The 17905-nt window shown below is 36.4% G+C and overlaps 1 protein-coding gene across 36 annotated transcripts in view; it reads right to left on the bottom strand.

Moving 5' to 3' along the window:
- The window catches only part of LOC116654462 (sodium channel protein para), a 68231-nt gene that overhangs the window by 42443 nt on the left and 7883 nt on the right, over positions 1-17905 (bottom strand). For 22 of the 36 annotated variants that reach the window (XM_044717084.1, XM_044717098.1, XM_044717082.1 and 19 more), the window contains exons 4-11: positions 16973-17005; positions 10743-10898; positions 10413-10618; positions 6803-6931; positions 2768-2859; positions 2403-2679; positions 1982-2291; positions 273-581 (exon numbers count right to left, since the gene is read on the bottom strand). In XM_044717084.1, the coding sequence (XP_044573019.1) occupies positions 273-581; positions 1982-2291; positions 2403-2679; positions 2768-2859; positions 6803-6931; positions 10413-10618; positions 10743-10898; positions 16973-17005 (1512 nt within the window). The remainder of the gene's footprint in view (positions 1-272; positions 582-1981; positions 2292-2402; positions 2680-2767; positions 2860-6802; positions 6932-10412; positions 10619-10742; positions 10899-16972; positions 17006-17905) is intronic. The other 14 variants (XM_044717090.1, XM_044717116.1, XM_044717102.1 and 11 more) reach the window with 2 other exon arrangements.

Below are 17905 nucleotides of genomic sequence, written 5' to 3'. Positions count from 1 at the left end.
GGGTACAGTAGAGCCCAAAAAACGCAAAAGCCGAACCGAAACGGAAACGGAAATGAAACGTAAATAAAACCATAAATAAACGGTTATAATTATCGATATAATTTGAATGAAAAGAAGAGGTTACCGGAAACGGAAACGCAAAAACCGAAATGCCAACTGAATCTAATCACAAAATGAAAATAAAAGGTAAAAATGGTAACAAAAAACCAATAAAGACTGGAATGGAAAGGAAAGGTAAAGAAAAATGCTGCGCCTGCGCTCGGAATACTTACCGTGCTCACTTTACGAACTTTGGTAGCTTGGTGTGCTGTGGTAGGTGCTGGTTGTCTTTGTATAACGCTCACCGACTCCGACTCGACCTCGACGCTCCGTATGGACATCTTCTCCTTGTTGTTGTCATCGTTGCCCTTCTCGCCGCCAACGAACAGCTCATAGCTGATGCAGGAGTATGTCGGACTCTTGGCCATCTCCGGATGCAGGGCGGCCTCCTCGGCGGCGGCCGCTTCCGCCGCTGCCTGCGCCTGCGCATTGGCCCGCTCCTCCAGCTTGGCCGCCTTGGCGGCAGCTGCCTCCTCCGCTTCCTACAACGATCAATCGGTTGCATCAATAATCGATATACATGGACTGAGTATTGATCTTTGGCCTCCAAAGCGGAGGTTTATCGGGTACTCGGGACAAGGGATAAGGACGGGGTTTCGGAAAGAGCTCAAGAGCTATGGAATAAACTTTTTGAAAAAGTTGATAGTTATAGTTTAAAAAAAATCGATAAAAATCGATAAATCTTTGCTTATTCTTTAAGAAATCATGTTACAAGGAAGTAATGCTGTTTTTTTCATTTATCAAAGGCAGAAATATGTTAATATGAATAGTTTAAGAAACATATCCACAGCCTTTTGCTCTAATTCCGGGAGTTCAAGGGTCTTGAGAGGATTTGACACAAACAGAAAGCCAAACTACACTACTTTGATCATCGATAGTCACAGATAGTCTTACAGATCAAATAATAAATTAAAAGTGCTGTGCTGGGCTTCGAGGAGGGATCTTTGGCTGGGATGGGAAGTTAAGGTTGGTGGGGATTACTTATCAGATACACAATATATAATATATATAGAGCAAGTATATAGGTTGTGAGTAATTTGATTTTTTCTTTTGTTCTTTTTTTTTTTCGTTAATCGTTTGTGGCAAGTGACGGGATCAAAACTATGGTGCACTAAAATCATAAGGATATATAATTAAGTACGAGAGTGTCTCGATAGAGTTTACATACAAGATTAGATATATTATAGGTACATATACATATATAAATATATATGAATATATATAGAGAAATAGAGAGATAGAGAAGGCAAGTTCCAGGAACTTTTGAAAGCTAAATGGTAAGTGATTGAGTTTAAATGTCATATTTGTATATATATTTTTGTATCAGAAGAGTATCAGACGGAACAGAGTACGACATTTTATACAAAATGATTGATTAGACATATATATATGTTGCGAAAGTTGATTAAATTTGATTTGATAGACAGTTAGCTAAGCATACGAGATATTAGGGCATACTATATATGATATACATACGAGTAGGTCGATTCAAATATATATTACTATATATTACATACAAAAGAAAAAAGCAAGTCTGCTGTCGATTCATTGTACGGGTAGATATTCTCAATATTCGATCAAAGATCCCGCAGCAATCGAAATTGAAATTATCTACCATGTTCTGTTGGTTTTTCAGTTTGTAGTTTAGTTATTTTTTGTTTTTTTGGGTAGAGTTTCATGTAAGTAGTTTGTTAAAGTTTCTGTTTGTTTGTTTGTTTGTTGTAGTAGTTCTGGTTGGTTTGTCGGGTTTTTGTCCCCTGCCAGCCTGCCTTTTGGGGCATGTGGTAGTGGCAGTTGCTCATACTCAGTATGAAGAACTGGCAACGTCCACTGGCATCTAGGCAGTTGTCTGGGGCAACTTGTGGTCTGGGTGTCTACTTACACGTATCGCCTCCTCTTCGGCAGCCTCTTCTTCTTCGGCCTTCTTTTGCAATTCGTCATACGACATGGCAACAATGGCCAAAATCAAATTCACAAGATAGAATGAACCTAGGAAGATGATGACTATAAAGAACAGCATATGCCATGGTCCTGCGGCGCGCAACACCAGCTGGTACAGATCCTCCCAGAAGTCCTGGGTCATCAGCCTGAATGCGGAGAGGAAGGCCCAGCCGAAGGAATCGAAACTGGTATAGCCATAGTTTGGATTTGGCCCAAACCCCTGTAGGCACACATAATCGTCATCGCATTGCCTGGATATCGTTTTCATCGATACAAGAAATGAAAGAAATTCATCGATTATTATCGATTTATATCGATAGTTAAAGAAAATTAATCTCAATCTAAATAATTGTATATCTTACCCCGCTCCAGAGATATTACCGCATAGCGGAAAGGATATGCCCTCGTCCTCCGAATACCAGTTGCTGCTATTGCGATTATGATAGTCCCAGTTTTCGTCGGTGAGATTGCCCCAGGAGCCGTCCAGCGGGAACTTCTTGATGCACTTCTGGGTGAGGACGCCCATGTAGATCTGGAGACCCATTAGCGCAAATACCGATAGCGAGAACATGGTGAGGATGATCACGTCGCGCAGATTCTTCACCGATTCGATGACCGCACCGACGATGGTCTTCAAGCCTATTTGGGGGATTCACAATAGATTTATCAATCAGATCGAGTAATAAACTATATAATATTGTATTATTTTATAATAATTAATGCATACCTGGCACAATGGCTACGGTTTTAAGCGCTCGCAGCACCCTAAACGTTCGCAAGGCTGCAAGGTTACCTAAATCTATACCCATGGTCACATAACTGTGTTTTGTGATCGTCGATCGATAGGCATTTATCGATATTTTGATGTGGATATTGGGATTCAGTAGATTCATTCGATTCGGCGGCAGAGGAGGATTACGGATATACACACAAAATGTCATCGGATATTAGTAATTATAGTGCCATGTTAAGCGTGCATGTTACGATTATTTATAGAATTTGAAATCGATTCGTTTCGATCAAGATATCGATATAATTACAAATGTGGGTTGGTTCATAGACAAATGTATATCATATCTGCTTATTTTTATCCTTTTACAAAGCAATTAAGGCAAATCAAACGAGTGTATGCGATAAAAAAAAAAAACGGGAAAAATAAATAAAAGGTATATATGTATGGTATGGAAGTTGAAATGAAAGCGAACTCTGACATATGCATAAACATGGGTACTAAAATAAATAAAGCAGCGACCCCAAAGTTTATTACACATTTTGTAAATTAGCTTCACCTGGTCCCGGACCCAGTCCACTTAGCCACCTGTCCCACCGATCAATTTTTCCCCCCTTTGGTCATAAAAAAAACATATTAATAGAGCCTGCTTAGCCGGGAGTCGGGAGTCGGGCCTCGGTTTGCTTCTGACCCCTTGTACGTCATCCTTTGGGAATTCTCGGGTAGCGGTGCACCCACTATCGCACCACCAGCACCACCAGCGAGTGAAACTCAACCGAAAGTGCCAGGGGCAACAGCGATTCCCATTTATATTTCATGAATATTTATCGATTTGTCTGGCATTGCGTGCACTTCTGTCATATAATTGCCCGACTTCTGGCCTGCTCCGGACTCCGGATTATCCGTTTGCTTCAAAGCAAATATACTATTCAAGAAAAATATTATATAGAAATGAAATAAATAATGAGGCAAGCGCAAAGGCTTTGATGTTTGCTTTTCATTGAAAGCGAAATTGCCCTGGCTACTTTATTATAAGTTTTTTTTTCATTATTTTCCACAAATAAATTGCTTTTTCGAAAAGCACATCAAGTTTTCTTCGTTGAAACCCCAACAGAAATCACATTCTTTTTCAATAAAAATTAAATTGTAAAAGTTCACTTTTTCGGTAAACCATTATCCTTTTTCAACCGAAATATTACGTATACGCAATGTGGCACATTTGGTGCTTTTGTTGGCCTTCTATTTATATGAAAAAGTAGCTTAAATGGCAAACGAATTGTCGGTATTTTAAGCCAGTATTTTGAAAGACAAGCCAGACATTACGTATACGCAGTGAGGGCCTTGACTGACTTCACTCTCAAGCTGATTTAATTGATTGTTATGCCATAAATTTTATTTGATTACACATGTGTAGGAATGTAAGCTACTTTGGAATTTATTTGATTAAAGCTCACTCTACGTTTGCGAGAGAGATATTTGTGTGTAAAGAATGCAATTACACATTTTTTTTGGCTTTAATGCTCGAATGCCGCCATATGAAATTTGGTTAGAGGCTTATTTAAATTAAGCTGCTAGGAATGTCCTTTTTTTCAAGTCTATCTCTATTTTTTTTATATTTGCAATTCAATTATTGTCATTTATTTATTGAATATTTTCATTTAAATTGGATTTTATGGTGAAGAGAGCCTCTCTCTTCGAAATTTGCAAAAACCTACATGGCGTATACGCAATATTATTGTTACAAATCGTTTTGTTTTCATTCTTTTGCTTCAAAGCTGGCAAATCAACATGAAATTATAGGGTTTATGGAGGAAATAGATGAAATATTTATCTAAAAAAGTTATTTTTGCCTACATGGCGTATACGTAATATTTTTATTTTTTTTTTGCTTTAAACTTAAATTTCTGTACCCTACAGCCTCGTTTTTTTTCCAACTCTGTGCTGTGTGGCACATCTCTGTTAATTCCCCCTCGATAGGATTGGTGAAAAGTGTGCAGTTGGCCTGCATTCCATGTGGGGCTACCACTTTGCTGGCAACAAAAAATGGCTAAAAAGAGGCACGAACTCTTAAAGCCGGAGCTTTAAAATGTCGTGCCTGGCATTGACGAGCCAAGGCTGCGCGTCCTGGCGGCGCCACCAGCCAAATGTGCCGCACGACACAGTCAGCAAACGGTTTCAGACCCCTCGCCCCTTGTCATATGATTCTTCCGCCCCGACCTGCCCCGCCCCATGTTGCTTCTAGCGCCCCAACAACGTGGCATACAGAACAAAAAAAGGCAAATAGACAGCTCCAATAAATGCTTAAAATGAAGCAGAAAGCAATGAAATGGAATTGTCACGAAACGACAAAAACAACACAGGAAGGGAAAGCGGCAATTTCCCCAAAAAACAAAAAAAAAATACAAAAACCAAAAAAAGAAAGCCAAAAGGGAGAAAGCGAACTGAACCGAACAGAAAGCAAAAGAAAAGAAAATAACGAAAAACAGAAAAACAGAAAAGATGAGAAATGGAACAAAAATTAACTCGAGCGACCAAAAAATTTGTTTATGGCTTTTTTATGTGTGTGTTACAAACACATATACAATGTATGTATGTGTGTGAATGTGTGTGTATATGTGTGTGTGTTAAATAATCGTAGAAAATCCTAGGATGTGCGGTAGTGTGTGTGTGTGTGTGAGTGTGGTTGGGCGCGTCATTAGAAACGGCAAAAAATAAATCAATAAAAATGCTCGACTAACAGGACTCCGTTCTTTTTTTTCTTGTCATTTCCCTCGCGTGTAACGGATAATTGTTGTTTTTGTTAGTCCTTTGCTCTTTGTCCTTTTTTTTGATATTTTTTTTATATTGTTTTTTTTTTTTTTTATTCCAACTGGTAAAGTTAATGCATGTAATCGTTGTTTCCACTCGTCCTGCCCTGCCACTCGGCTCCCTCGGCTCACTTTTTACCTCTATTAGTTTTAAAAGCCTTTGTAAACTTTTTGTGTTGTTGCTTCTGGGAAACTCCAACTCGGAGAAATCGAAACTTTTTGTCATTTGCATTTAATTGAATTTTCAACTTGTTTCATTTTAATTGCTTGTGAAAAATCAAAGGGCTAACTTTGCTTCTAGTTTTCAAAACCATATTGATTTATTTCCCTTTGAGGTTGGGGATCTCTCTCTTGTTTATTATTCATGAATTAGTTAGCCCTCTCATTTAATTAGATTCTGATTCAAAATTTCATTCAATTTATCTACTATTCATGATTTTTTCAACCTTCCAACCTGCGCTCAATTAATCACCAGCGATGCTGATAGGACACACATCTGTCGCTTTGATTGCATTTAATTGAGCTGCAGGAGTGTGGATTGTACATATGTCCTGGCTGTAAATCGTCTGGTTAACTAACTTTTTTTCCCCACAACCCTTTTCTTCTCACAATGATTGACTAGATTCGATGTTAATTGCCTTTATTACCCTTCCAACCCAGCCACACACACACAACACACTCTTTTGATTATGTTAATGAGGTGTGTGGCTCTGTGTGATTATTTTGCATAAATTGATAATAATAATAAATATTGTATGCAAATACGGCTAATTTGTAGTCAGAAGTCAACTGACTGAAAACTTTCAAAGGAAAACAAACTGAAAAATATCATGGGGTGGGTGGGGGGTAGGGAATAATGGTAAATTGAGTTTCTGAGGCATTGCTAGACGGATTTTAAATGGGTCTACGGTATTACGAATGTATGAATTAGTTACTGATACTGATACAAAAGCAAATTGTAAGTCAAAGGGCAACAGAAACGCAAAGTAGATGCTTATACACCGATTCGCCTAAAAGTATGCCATCAAAATGGATACAATATATATGTATTGCATACTTTGGGGCAGCATTTTTGGAGTTTTCAAATCGCCAATTCGCAAATGCAGTGTATAAACATGATTATGAGTGTGGAAATATAAGTATTATTCAATTGTAAGATATATTTTTTTTGTTTTTATATATATATATATTTATAATTATATATATAGGTATATATGTAACTCACGCTAAAGCTATTACTACGAAGTCCAGCCAATTCCATGCATCTCTAAGATACGTAAACGGGCATAAAATGAAACCTCGTGCCATCACTTTAACAGCTGATTCAAATGTGTAGATTCCGGTGAATATCACCCTAAAAACGAATTGAATTTCGAAATGCAATTTGTTGTTGGTCTTCTCTTCTTTTTTTTTAGGATTTTAATGCATTTCAAATTTGATTTGATTTATTTTTAACGCCTGATGGTTAAATAATTAATCACACACAAAAAAAAAACAATATAAGAAACAGACACACACACAGAAAACTAAAACCAATTGTGAAAATTGTCGAAGAAAATAGATGAAAATATTTGCACTTAAAATTATATATCATAATTATATATCCTATATCCTTGATCCTTGATTTGTGTGGCTCCACCTTATCCAGCGTTGAAACAAGTTTATTTAATTCAGAAGTACTTCCTCGGCATGATGTCTGCTTTTAATATTTTTTTTTTTAGAATATTTTAAAACTAACTTATTGTTACACCTTTTCTAAACTTATGTATATTATAAACTTTTTAATTATTTGTATGTATTTAAATTGAAATCATGTTTTGTGCTTTAATTCCCACCCATACTGTCAGGAGGAGGAGAAAATCAGGTTGCATAAGAAAACATCTAACAGATATCCAGAAACTTGAGGCGCAGGACATCAAAAGGACACTTGGCGAGTGCTCGAACGTCCTAATTACCGAACTGCAGATGCAGATAGACAATTGTCAATGTCAATAATGGTTAATGCTCAAAGCCTCTGTCTCTGCGTGCATTTGCTTTTGCCTCTGCATTTGGCTTTGCTTTTGGACTTTGGACTTTGGACTCTGTGGGTGTCAGATCAATAGGCCGACCTTCGGCCCCTAGGACTTGCCCATCTTGCCCTGCTTACCCAAGCTTACTCAGCTTGCCACGCCCATAGCCGCCTACCAGCCGCACCACCCCATCCCCCAGTTAACGCCTTCTGGTTCTGGTTAGCCATTTGACAGATTTGAGGCAGACAGCGCTCCAGTGACACTCTCGCCGCCTCTACCTAGTCTCCTAGTTCGGCCCAACTAGTTCAAAGTCGGCTGCCAGGACGAAGGTGGCTTAGTGGGTGGTTGGGTTAAGTTGGATAGTAGCTGGGTGACTGGGTGACTGGGCTTCTGTGGCTTTCTGTGTCGCCTCCTCCCAAAATGGGAAGGATGAGCACGCGTCTGACCTAGGCCCCAATGTCCGTGAAGGGCACTTGAGTTGTGTTTTAATTGCAGGTATTATATCTTTCTCAGGGGCTCGCACAAGTGTGACCCCTTTTGGACGAAGATCCTGGAAAGGACATTTCTTTTCTGATTTTTAATCCAAAGATTCTACAAAAATCTATTCAAATTTGATTTAAAAATAATAATAAAATATTAAATATTAAATATTAATATTTGAAAAAAAACTAGACTTAGTCCAAGTGCCCTTAATTTTTCGCTCAGTGGACGACCCACTTTATGAATTCACCTTCTCTTCTCCTCCTTTCTTTTGGCCATTTCTTTCACTTTCTCCCAGAGCACGTGTGTGTGTGTGTAAGTGTGTGCTTGTGCGAGTGTGCGTGTCTCAAGTTATGCGGCACCTGCTGATATATTTTGTATATATATTTTGGTTTTATTTTCTTTTTATTTTTTTCTTCATCCAGGCGCCCTACTCTTGGCCAAGTTCAAGTGGCACTTCCGCTTGCACTTCTCTGTCGCTTCTCGCTCCTCGCTACTCGCTACTATCTACTCGCTGTTCGCTGTTCGCTGCTAACCTGTCTCGTTCATCCCGCTCTCTCGCTCGACTGCCTTAGGGTGCTAGATTCTGATACCAAATCTGCGACAATAACTTTGATATCAGCTAGAAAAATGACGTAACTCTTTTCACTTTACATTTTGCTTTCGGGGCGCTCCTCGTGGCGCTCTTTTTGAAGCTTTTTTGCTCGCTTTTTTTTGGTTTTGTCGCTAGAGTTTACCGTTACCTATGTACAGGACTACGTATACGCAATATTCTATATATGATCACTAATCGACAGTCTAGTTATCGACAGTCTAGCTAGAGATACGCAATTTCTAGGATTACTAAACAAGAAAAAAGAGCGAGAGACAGATGTCCTGTCCGGATAAAAAGTATATGTTTAATATATTAATATATGAAGTCGAAGGATCTATCAACTGTTCTAAGAACTATGTTTTCTCCATCTAATCACACAATTTCTACACTATATGAGCCCCAGTTTTTCCACTAATACCAATATTTTCTAATATTTTCAATTATAAAGGAATCTTAACTAGTTTTTGTAGTTACAGGATCTCTATGTATACAATATACTATATGTTTTGTGTATTTTTAAATGATTTATACATAAATACAATGATCAAAATGTACTAAGTAGTTACGGCTTCTAGTTTGGGTTTGAATTTTCGGGGAATACAAAAATTTGTTAACTTTTACTTAATACTTACTTAACAATTTACATGATATAGTTTCAACTATGAGCTATAGGTTATAATCTAGATATACTATCTATAGATATATGTAATTAAGGTATTTGCTAATTTTTAAACTACATACGAATCAAAGTTACTTCGTTTAAAAATGATATATCGATTGAATATTCAATTGGAAACGTGAACAAACCAAAACCAACCAGTTCCAGTTGGACTTCTATATATATGTATATATATTCAGGATCAGGATCGCCGTAGCAGATGGACTAGCGATTCAAATTTACAGTTGAAATGAGTATTAATTTCAATGGATTTTTGTTTTTTTTTAAGATTTTTTAATCAAGACTCTATGGTCGAACGATCGAAACGCAGTTAAGATACAAGTTTATATATATAGAGTATATATTGTATTTTATATAGAATGTAGTATGATGCGAAGGTGGTGGATATCATACAAGAGCGAAATGAATTCGACTCGAAAGGACGAACTGGTCCTAGTACTCATCCTAGTACCACTACGAGTATAGTCGGCTACCTAGGACTCAAAATTGTTACCTCTGCAGTTACGTTTGCATTTTTTATTTTCTTTAAAAATCAGTTAGAGAGTTAGTAGACTAAGTAGATAATATATTTTTAATGGATATTTCTTTATGTACAGGTGTGATTACAATATCATCGATTGAACTTTGGTTTGTTGCTGTTTTTAGTTCAGTTTTCTTTTCAGTGTTTGGCTTTTACCAAAAATCATAGAGGAAAGAAATTCAAGTTCGACCTAAATACACATCTGCATAAATATCGAAAAAGTTACATGTATATAGTATTGCATAATAATATCATTTAAATATAGTCGATTATATATAGCATATATAGTATATAATTATATACTTATATGTCTAATACAGAGAGTATAATATATATTAGGTTATATTTTCAAAATAAAGGTTCTCACAAATCAAGAATCGAACCGAAAAAGTCAAACAAAATTTCACTAGAAGAAAGTTAATTCAAAAACGAAAATCAAATGTGTGTTTTTTTTTATTTTTAGTTCGGGGGAATTACGTGTGTGGGTTATCGGATTTAACACTCGATAGACTCGATATATATTTCCGATATCGGCTATCCGATAGTACTTACTCAGTGGACTCAACCGTGGGCGTTGTCGGCATTATCATCAGGATGCAGTTGACGAGAATTGTGGTGATGATGAATAGGGAAAATAAGGGATGCACTAGAATGTAAATGGCCACACGACGTATCGGATTGAATGGATCGAGCAGCCACATTGCTTTTGATGCAGAAAAGCGAAAAATATCTTTTCCTTTGCTTACAACTACGAATGTCTGCAAGAAGATCAGGTTCGCAATCAGGTTGTCGCCAATATTCAAAACCAAATCATAATTATAATTAAGAATATATCGATATAGCTCTACCACAACTACTATACAATATATATCGATGACTTACCAGTACATTGCTGTAGTAGGGATCGATATCCTCGAGAGGAGTGGAGGCCAATTCCGGCGGGAAGCTGCCCTGCAATCGAACAGGTATTGGCACACCCTGTTCAAGTGTAGGATCCGGTTGTGGACCTTCATCCTCGTCCTCGTCATCATATCGGATCTGGTTAAACGGGTTATACAACAATCGATTAGTAAGGCACTACTCTTTCAAAATCATACGATAAATCACGAGTTCCGAATCTAACTCAAAACGAGGAAACGAAAGATTTGAAAATCATAAGTCAGAAAGTGAGCAGCACACAAATGAACACCAATTTCAAGCGCTTTTCGATTCGGATTAAAGTTGTACAATTTCGTGATGGTTTCAGTTTTGCATATCACATTAATCTATATATATATTTTGGCATATATTTATAATATCATATCATATATATACAGAGTGAGGTCGGATAGATGGAGGTAGAGAGCCAAGGGGAGGAATATAGAGAGTTTAGAGTTCATTTTTGAGGGAGAAGAAAGTTGGAAGAAAGTGGGAGCTAAAGGCTAAAGCCTTCATATATATTTTTCCTGTTGGTATGCAAAAGTAACACCAGTTGGTTGGGACCAATATTTTTCAATATTTTTTCGGGCGCTACATCATTTCAATGATTCTGCTTCTTTTCGATTCGATATTCTTCTTCGTTTTTCTTTTTGTAAGTTTTCAAAACGAAAAACGGAAACGGAAACAAAATCAAGTGAGTAGAAAGGTGGTGGTAACCAAAACGGAAACGGAAATGCTTATGGAAACGGAAGAGAAAACTAAGGTAAACCAGTGTTGGACAGCATTCCATAGGTGTAACAGTGTTGCATGCTTTCAAAAAAAAAAAAAACGGAAAACCAAAAATAGTGTTGTAAGCTACTATTAGACTACGAGAAACTACTAAAGGATAATTGCTAGGTAGAGGGATACAAGGGGAAAAAAAGGACTCAATGTCATTTGAAACTTGTTTATTTGGCTTTTTTTTCTGTTGAATAGCTTGTAATCGGCCAGAGTAGTATTATTTTGTGCATGTTCTGGGCAAATTTTAATTGCACCGCCATGCATTTTGTATGACATTATTTTTGCCTCCGGCTTCCTGTTTCGGTTCCTTTCCTATCGATTTCGCCAACCAGTCTATTTTTGTCTTTTTTTTTTTTTAAGTTCTTCACATGCAATGCCAAAAGGCGAAAAAGCAAAAAAGCAAAAGTACAGAACGAACGCCACACAAAAAACTCTAACGTCACTTTATGAAATGTTCCATTTCGTGTTCTCACTCGCACATTACAACTACACACTCACACACACACACACCTATATAGTATATACTATATAGATTATATGGCGCTATATATATGTTAGTATATATAGGAGAGTGAGAGTGGTGGAAGGAAAACTAAAGGAAAAATTCCATAATAGTTGGCTTGGCGTGACAATTAGATTGTGCCTGTATGGGTGTCGCTGTGTCTGTGTCTGTGTGTGACGGCGTATCCTTACGCGCAACTGTATGCTATATATTTTGTGAAAGTAGAGCTTTGACGCAATTGCGGCACGGCACCCACCCGAAGTTCGATGGGTGGACGGGCGGTACTGGCTCTGTTTGCTTCTGTTTCTGTTTCTACTTCTGCTTCTGCTTCAGTGTGGCAACGTTTTTAAACAACTCAAGTCTATATTTAAACTAATAAAAGGCAGAAAACCGCAAACACAAGGCGCGACAGGGACGCGAATAGTTGGATATAAAACAGCCGGTTTCCACCGGACATGAGTTGTCCTCGCGCATTCGCTCTGATTACAAATTTATGACGCATACCAGTCGCGAAGGAAGCAGGACTATTTTCTTTCTATTTTTTTTTTCCTTTTTTTTTTGCCTCATTTCTTGGGGGCTGTAAGTGCAGGCAAACCGGGAATAGACTTTGAGTAGAGGATTTTCTAGATATTGGTTTAAATATCAGAAATAGTTTCAAGGATAAGCGGGGTTCTTAAAGCTCAGGGTTAGATTTTAAGGAGTAAGGTTTAGGATTGAAACAAAAATACTTAAATAATTCTTAAATCAACCATAAATGAAATCAAGTTTATCGGCAATCGATTTATTTACGATATACGATATTTTTCAAAGTAGAAATCAAAGAAGTATACTTGAATTTTTAATTTAAAAAAAATAAATAAATAGAAATAAAACCCAAACAAGGATTAAAAGTTTCAAAAATTACCAGACAATTAGGTAAATAGTTTATTGAAAAAAAAAAAACACAAAAAAACTAAACTTAGTAACCAAGTGGGGATAGAACGTAACATTTCAAGAACACGTAATCATTTCAATTATTCAGAAAGGAGAGGTGGAAGAGGGGTGTTGCGGCTAAGGAGTTGAACTGAAAGCGGAGAAAGGACTTGAGAATGTGGCAAGCAGAGAGAGAAAGTTTCCCATGCGGCATGCAGCTACGACAACCACAACAAGACAACAAAACAACAAAAGCAACGGCAGGCACACGCAGTCTCACGCACACACACACTGCCACTGGCACACACTCTCCATACACACACACACATTAAGCAGGCAGGGAATCTACACACAAGGATATTCAGGATACTACTTTTAGGTTGTTTTTTTTGTTTTTTGTTATTTTTTGGGGGGAAAGCCAACTACAAATGATAGCTTAAAACCGAAACTAATGAGCCTCGTAAGGATGTTGAACTAACTCTAAGTAGAAAGAAAAGACACTAACAGACAGGATATTGCTGGGATACAGGATATACAAATATGACATGCTATTTATGGACTATGTTTTTGGCAATCCCAGCAATACTCCGATATCCTGCGATTATCCTTGGGAACACAACTTACGCGATTCAATTGCCACACAACTTACAATACGCTGGCTGACCTTCTGCAACTCGATGACTCATCTCCCTGCTGCTGCTCCCATTTTTTCTTTATATCTCTTTATTTTATACACATCGTCCCATATATTATATATACAGTAGGGAGCAAAATTGAGTACATGTTGAAAATTTGATGTTTAGGTTCTCATAACACATAAACGCGAAAGTAAATGGTAACACCTTTTTTTTCTAAGATTATATATCTTATTCATAACAAAATGGCATATTTATTTTAACCATTAAAGAAGCCGTTTACTAGATATAAATTAAAATCAGTAGCAACATGCATATACTCAGTTTAGAACCTGTCGTGATTCGAACTGTATTGTTGCTTTTATTAAAGAAACCCCTGTAATAATAAGTCACCTTTCACCATCATAACTCAGAGAGCGACACGTCAAAGAAAGTTTCTTCATTGATCTAAAATTTTCTTTTTGTTTTTGTGATAAAATGAAAAAAACATCGTCAGATCAAGAGAACAGCATTGTTTCTTTAACAAATCAAGGTTTCTCAACGCGTGCCATTGGAAAAAAACTTAACATAAGCCAATCAGTGGTGGTCAGAGTCCAAAAAAGGAAAAATGTGAAGTCAAAAAATTTAAGTGGTCGCCCTCGCCTTTTAAAGGACTCTGATGCTAGGCTCATGATGCAAAGAATGAGGAAAAATAGAAATTTAACCCCGAAAGAGGCTTCGACGGAAATCCAAAAAAATGTCAGTCGATGGACAGCCAGAAGGGCTTTAAAAAAAATAGGGTATAAGGCAGCCGTGAAAAAAAATAAACCATCTATTTCCAAAAAGAATGCTAGGGCTCGCCTCAAATTTGCACGAGATCATAAAAATTGGACCACAGAACAGTGGAAACGTGTGATATGGTCCGACGAATCAAAATTTAATCGAATGCAATCGGATGGAAAGCAGTATTGCTGGCGCAGACCTGGGGAAAAGCTAAATAGAACCCATATCAGGGAAAGTGTGAAGCATGGTGGGGGAAATGTTATGGTTTGGGGGTGTTTTACATGGTGGAACACAGGGAAACTTATCAAGATCGATGGCATAATGCATAAAGAAGACTACCTAGAAATCCTGAAAAACAATCTACCCGATTTCATAGAAAAATGCGCCTATCCCGAACAGGAATTAATTTTTCAACATGACAATGACCCGAAACATACTGCCAAAATCGTTAAAGGTTGGCTGAAAAATCAAGTTTTTACACTTATGGATTGGCCTGCTCAAAGTCCCGACCTCAATCCAATAGAAAACTTGTGGGCAATTGTGAAGCGACGGCTAGGACGATATGAGGCAGCCCCTAGCAATCTGGACGAGCTTTGGAGGCGTATAGAAAACGAATGGAAAAAAATTCCAAAAGAAATTATCCAAAATCTGATAGAGAGCATGCCAAGGAGACTAAACAATGTCATTAAAAACCAGGGTCTTTGGACCAAGTATTAAAAATATCTTGTTTCCTTTTTGTGTCATATCATCTTAGTCTGAGTATATTGCATGTTGCTACTGATTTTAATTTATATCTAGTAAACGGCTTCTTTAATGGTTAAAATAAATATGCCATTTTGTTATGAATAAGATATATAATCTTAGAAAAAAAAGGTGTTACCATTTACTTTCGCGTTTATGTGTTATGAGCACCTAAACATCAAATTTTCAACATGTACTCAATTTTGCTCCCTACTGTATATATACATAGGTATTCTTCTATATATATATCTAAAAAAAAAATTAAAGCAATTGTGTGGCGCGGAGCAAGGCAAAAATGGTAATATCTTTGCCGATTGCTCGCGGCTGGAAATCATCAGACATCTGCATAGTATGGTCAAAAGAAACCTATCTCTCGGATACACCTATCGACTAGCCTATGCCTATCATATACCAAATCGGGTTCAGAATCGGGTAACTATATAATATACCGATATAGAGTATAAAAAAATAAATAAATGCAACACATACGCACACAACGATACTCAAAGATACACGGTTACACATTAAAATACCAAATACAATTACAGTTACACATATATAGTGGTAGGTGGTAGGTAGTAGTAGTAGTGGGTAGTGGGTAGTGGGGCGGTAAAGGACTTAACGGGGGCGTGGCAGCTTAATACTCCTCCAGGACATTCGCTAAGCTTCTTAGCAGCCACTCAGCGGCAGCTCGATAAGTGATTGAAGCCCCCCGGCTGCGGCAATGCCACACACAAGGATCACAAAAGGATATTTACGCACTCATATCCTTTGGCGTTATATTTCAAAGTAATGCATATTAAATATATGTACTATGGAAGAAAAAAAAATGGCGGTTCTAGCTTCGGATAGCCGAAGGATCTTAAGGTACTTTCAGGAGGTTTTCTTTTCTTTTTTTTTTTTGGAAATTTAAAGAGTAAGAGCTTATAATATTTACAGAAATATTAAAATTGAGTTTCTTTTTATATTTAATTTAAATAAAATATTTATATAATATTTTTAAGGATATAAGATATTAAAATATAAAGAAAACTGTGGCCTATACTGCCTTTTTAGAAAATAAAGTGCCTTTATTCAAACTTTTCCCATTTTGTTTCTGTTTATATCTTTATTAAAAAAATAAAATATATAATTCAAAAATATAATATTTTATGCAGAATCCTTTAAATTTAATTTTAAAAACATCCCTGAAAGAACTTACATCAAAAAAAGCTCAAAAAAGCGAAAGTTTGAAGCATATTTTCAGCTGCTAGAGTTTTTCTTTGGCTATTTACAGGTGAGAATTGGTTTTCTTTTGTATTTTTTTTTTTGTTTATTTTTAAGCGGCCCTGGGCAGTGGGATAATATTTCATAATTAATATTGAATATTTGAGATATTTGGAATATTTGAAAGATTGCAGTTATTGCAGTAAGACAAAGATATAGTACGAGGATACGATATACATAGATACAAGGCTACTGTTAAGAGGAAGGATACAAAGATATAAGATACTTCTTGAATCTGGAGGGGGGGCTCTGGTTCAAAATCAAACTGAACTAAGTGGAACATCATAATTATATATATAATTATTTATTTTTGGCTGGCTTGATATATTATTTAATTAATAATTAAATATAGTTGCAGCAAAAAACGAAAGCAAAGCAAATATTTTGTTTCGGCTAAAAAATAAAAACAATTCGTGGCAATAAAAAATATATATAAAAATAAAATAATAATATCCTTTTCAATTGAGTTTCTCGAGGGTCAAGGGTGGGAGGTGGTGTGTGTGTAATGGTGTTATTTTTTTTTCAGTGGTTGTTGGGGGGGGTTTCTTTTTATTTTTATTTTATTTTTTTTTTTTAGTTTCTGAGGAAAATCTTACTTCTTTTTGTTTTTTCTTGCGACCATATTGCGGCTGAAAGAAGATTTGGATTTGGTTTTTGGTTTAGGGAATTTCATAACGATCATCATATTCAAGTTGAAGTTACAAAAATAGCATAGTAATAGTGGAAAAAAAGGGTTTGTTTTTAGATTCATTTTTTGTTGCATTATGCAAGCGCCAAATTGGCATTTTTTTTTTGTTTGTTTTTCATTTATATTAAAATTGATATATTTTTTTTATTTTTTACATCCAGACAGCAGCGCGCAAAAGTTTCGTTGAAAGGAGAGCATTTTGTTTTTAGTTTTTATATATAATATAATATATATAAAAGAGTAGAGAAAAAGTTTTAAATGAAACGGAAAAAAGAGTACACGGAAAAGAAAAAACAAATGGTAGAAATTGGTTATGTAGGCGAGCAGTTTTTTCAGTTTTTGTTTTTATAAATAGTAGTTTTTGGAAATTATTCTTTAGCTAACCTATGATTTTGATGGAGTTATTTTGAATGAAAAACATGTCTGGAGAAGGGAAAATTAGAGACAGTTCTATGGTGCGCAATGAACTTATTCACACACAGATTCTATCAGAGTGCCATGGATGTTATTTCTTGGATGATTTTTTACAAGATCTGAGCTAGCATCTCGGCTAGAATCTATCCACTCCGGGATGGTTAGCTTTTGAATCCGAATCACAGTTTTCATTATAGTTCCTATCTTTCAATGGATGATTAATTAATGGTCTGATTTTCTGATCTAATGACTGATTTACTGACTTTTGAGGACATATTCACAGGCGAGTTGACTATTTACAGGAAAGTTCGTGGAAAGTTCTGCTGAGGTGGCGAGTGGGTTTATGGAGTTCGACATGGACATTTATGTGGACGAGGGACCTTTATTTTGTTTTTTTTTTTCTTTTTTTAAATCAAAAATGTAAACA

This window comes from Drosophila ananassae, chromosome XL, assembly GCF_017639315.1.
Source record: "Drosophila ananassae strain 14024-0371.13 chromosome XL, ASM1763931v2, whole genome shotgun sequence".
NCBI classification, from domain to species: domain Eukaryota; kingdom Metazoa; phylum Arthropoda; class Insecta; order Diptera; family Drosophilidae; genus Drosophila; species Drosophila ananassae.
Note: the sequence above shows the minus strand (reverse complement) of the source record. Positions and strands in the feature narration are given on the sequence as shown.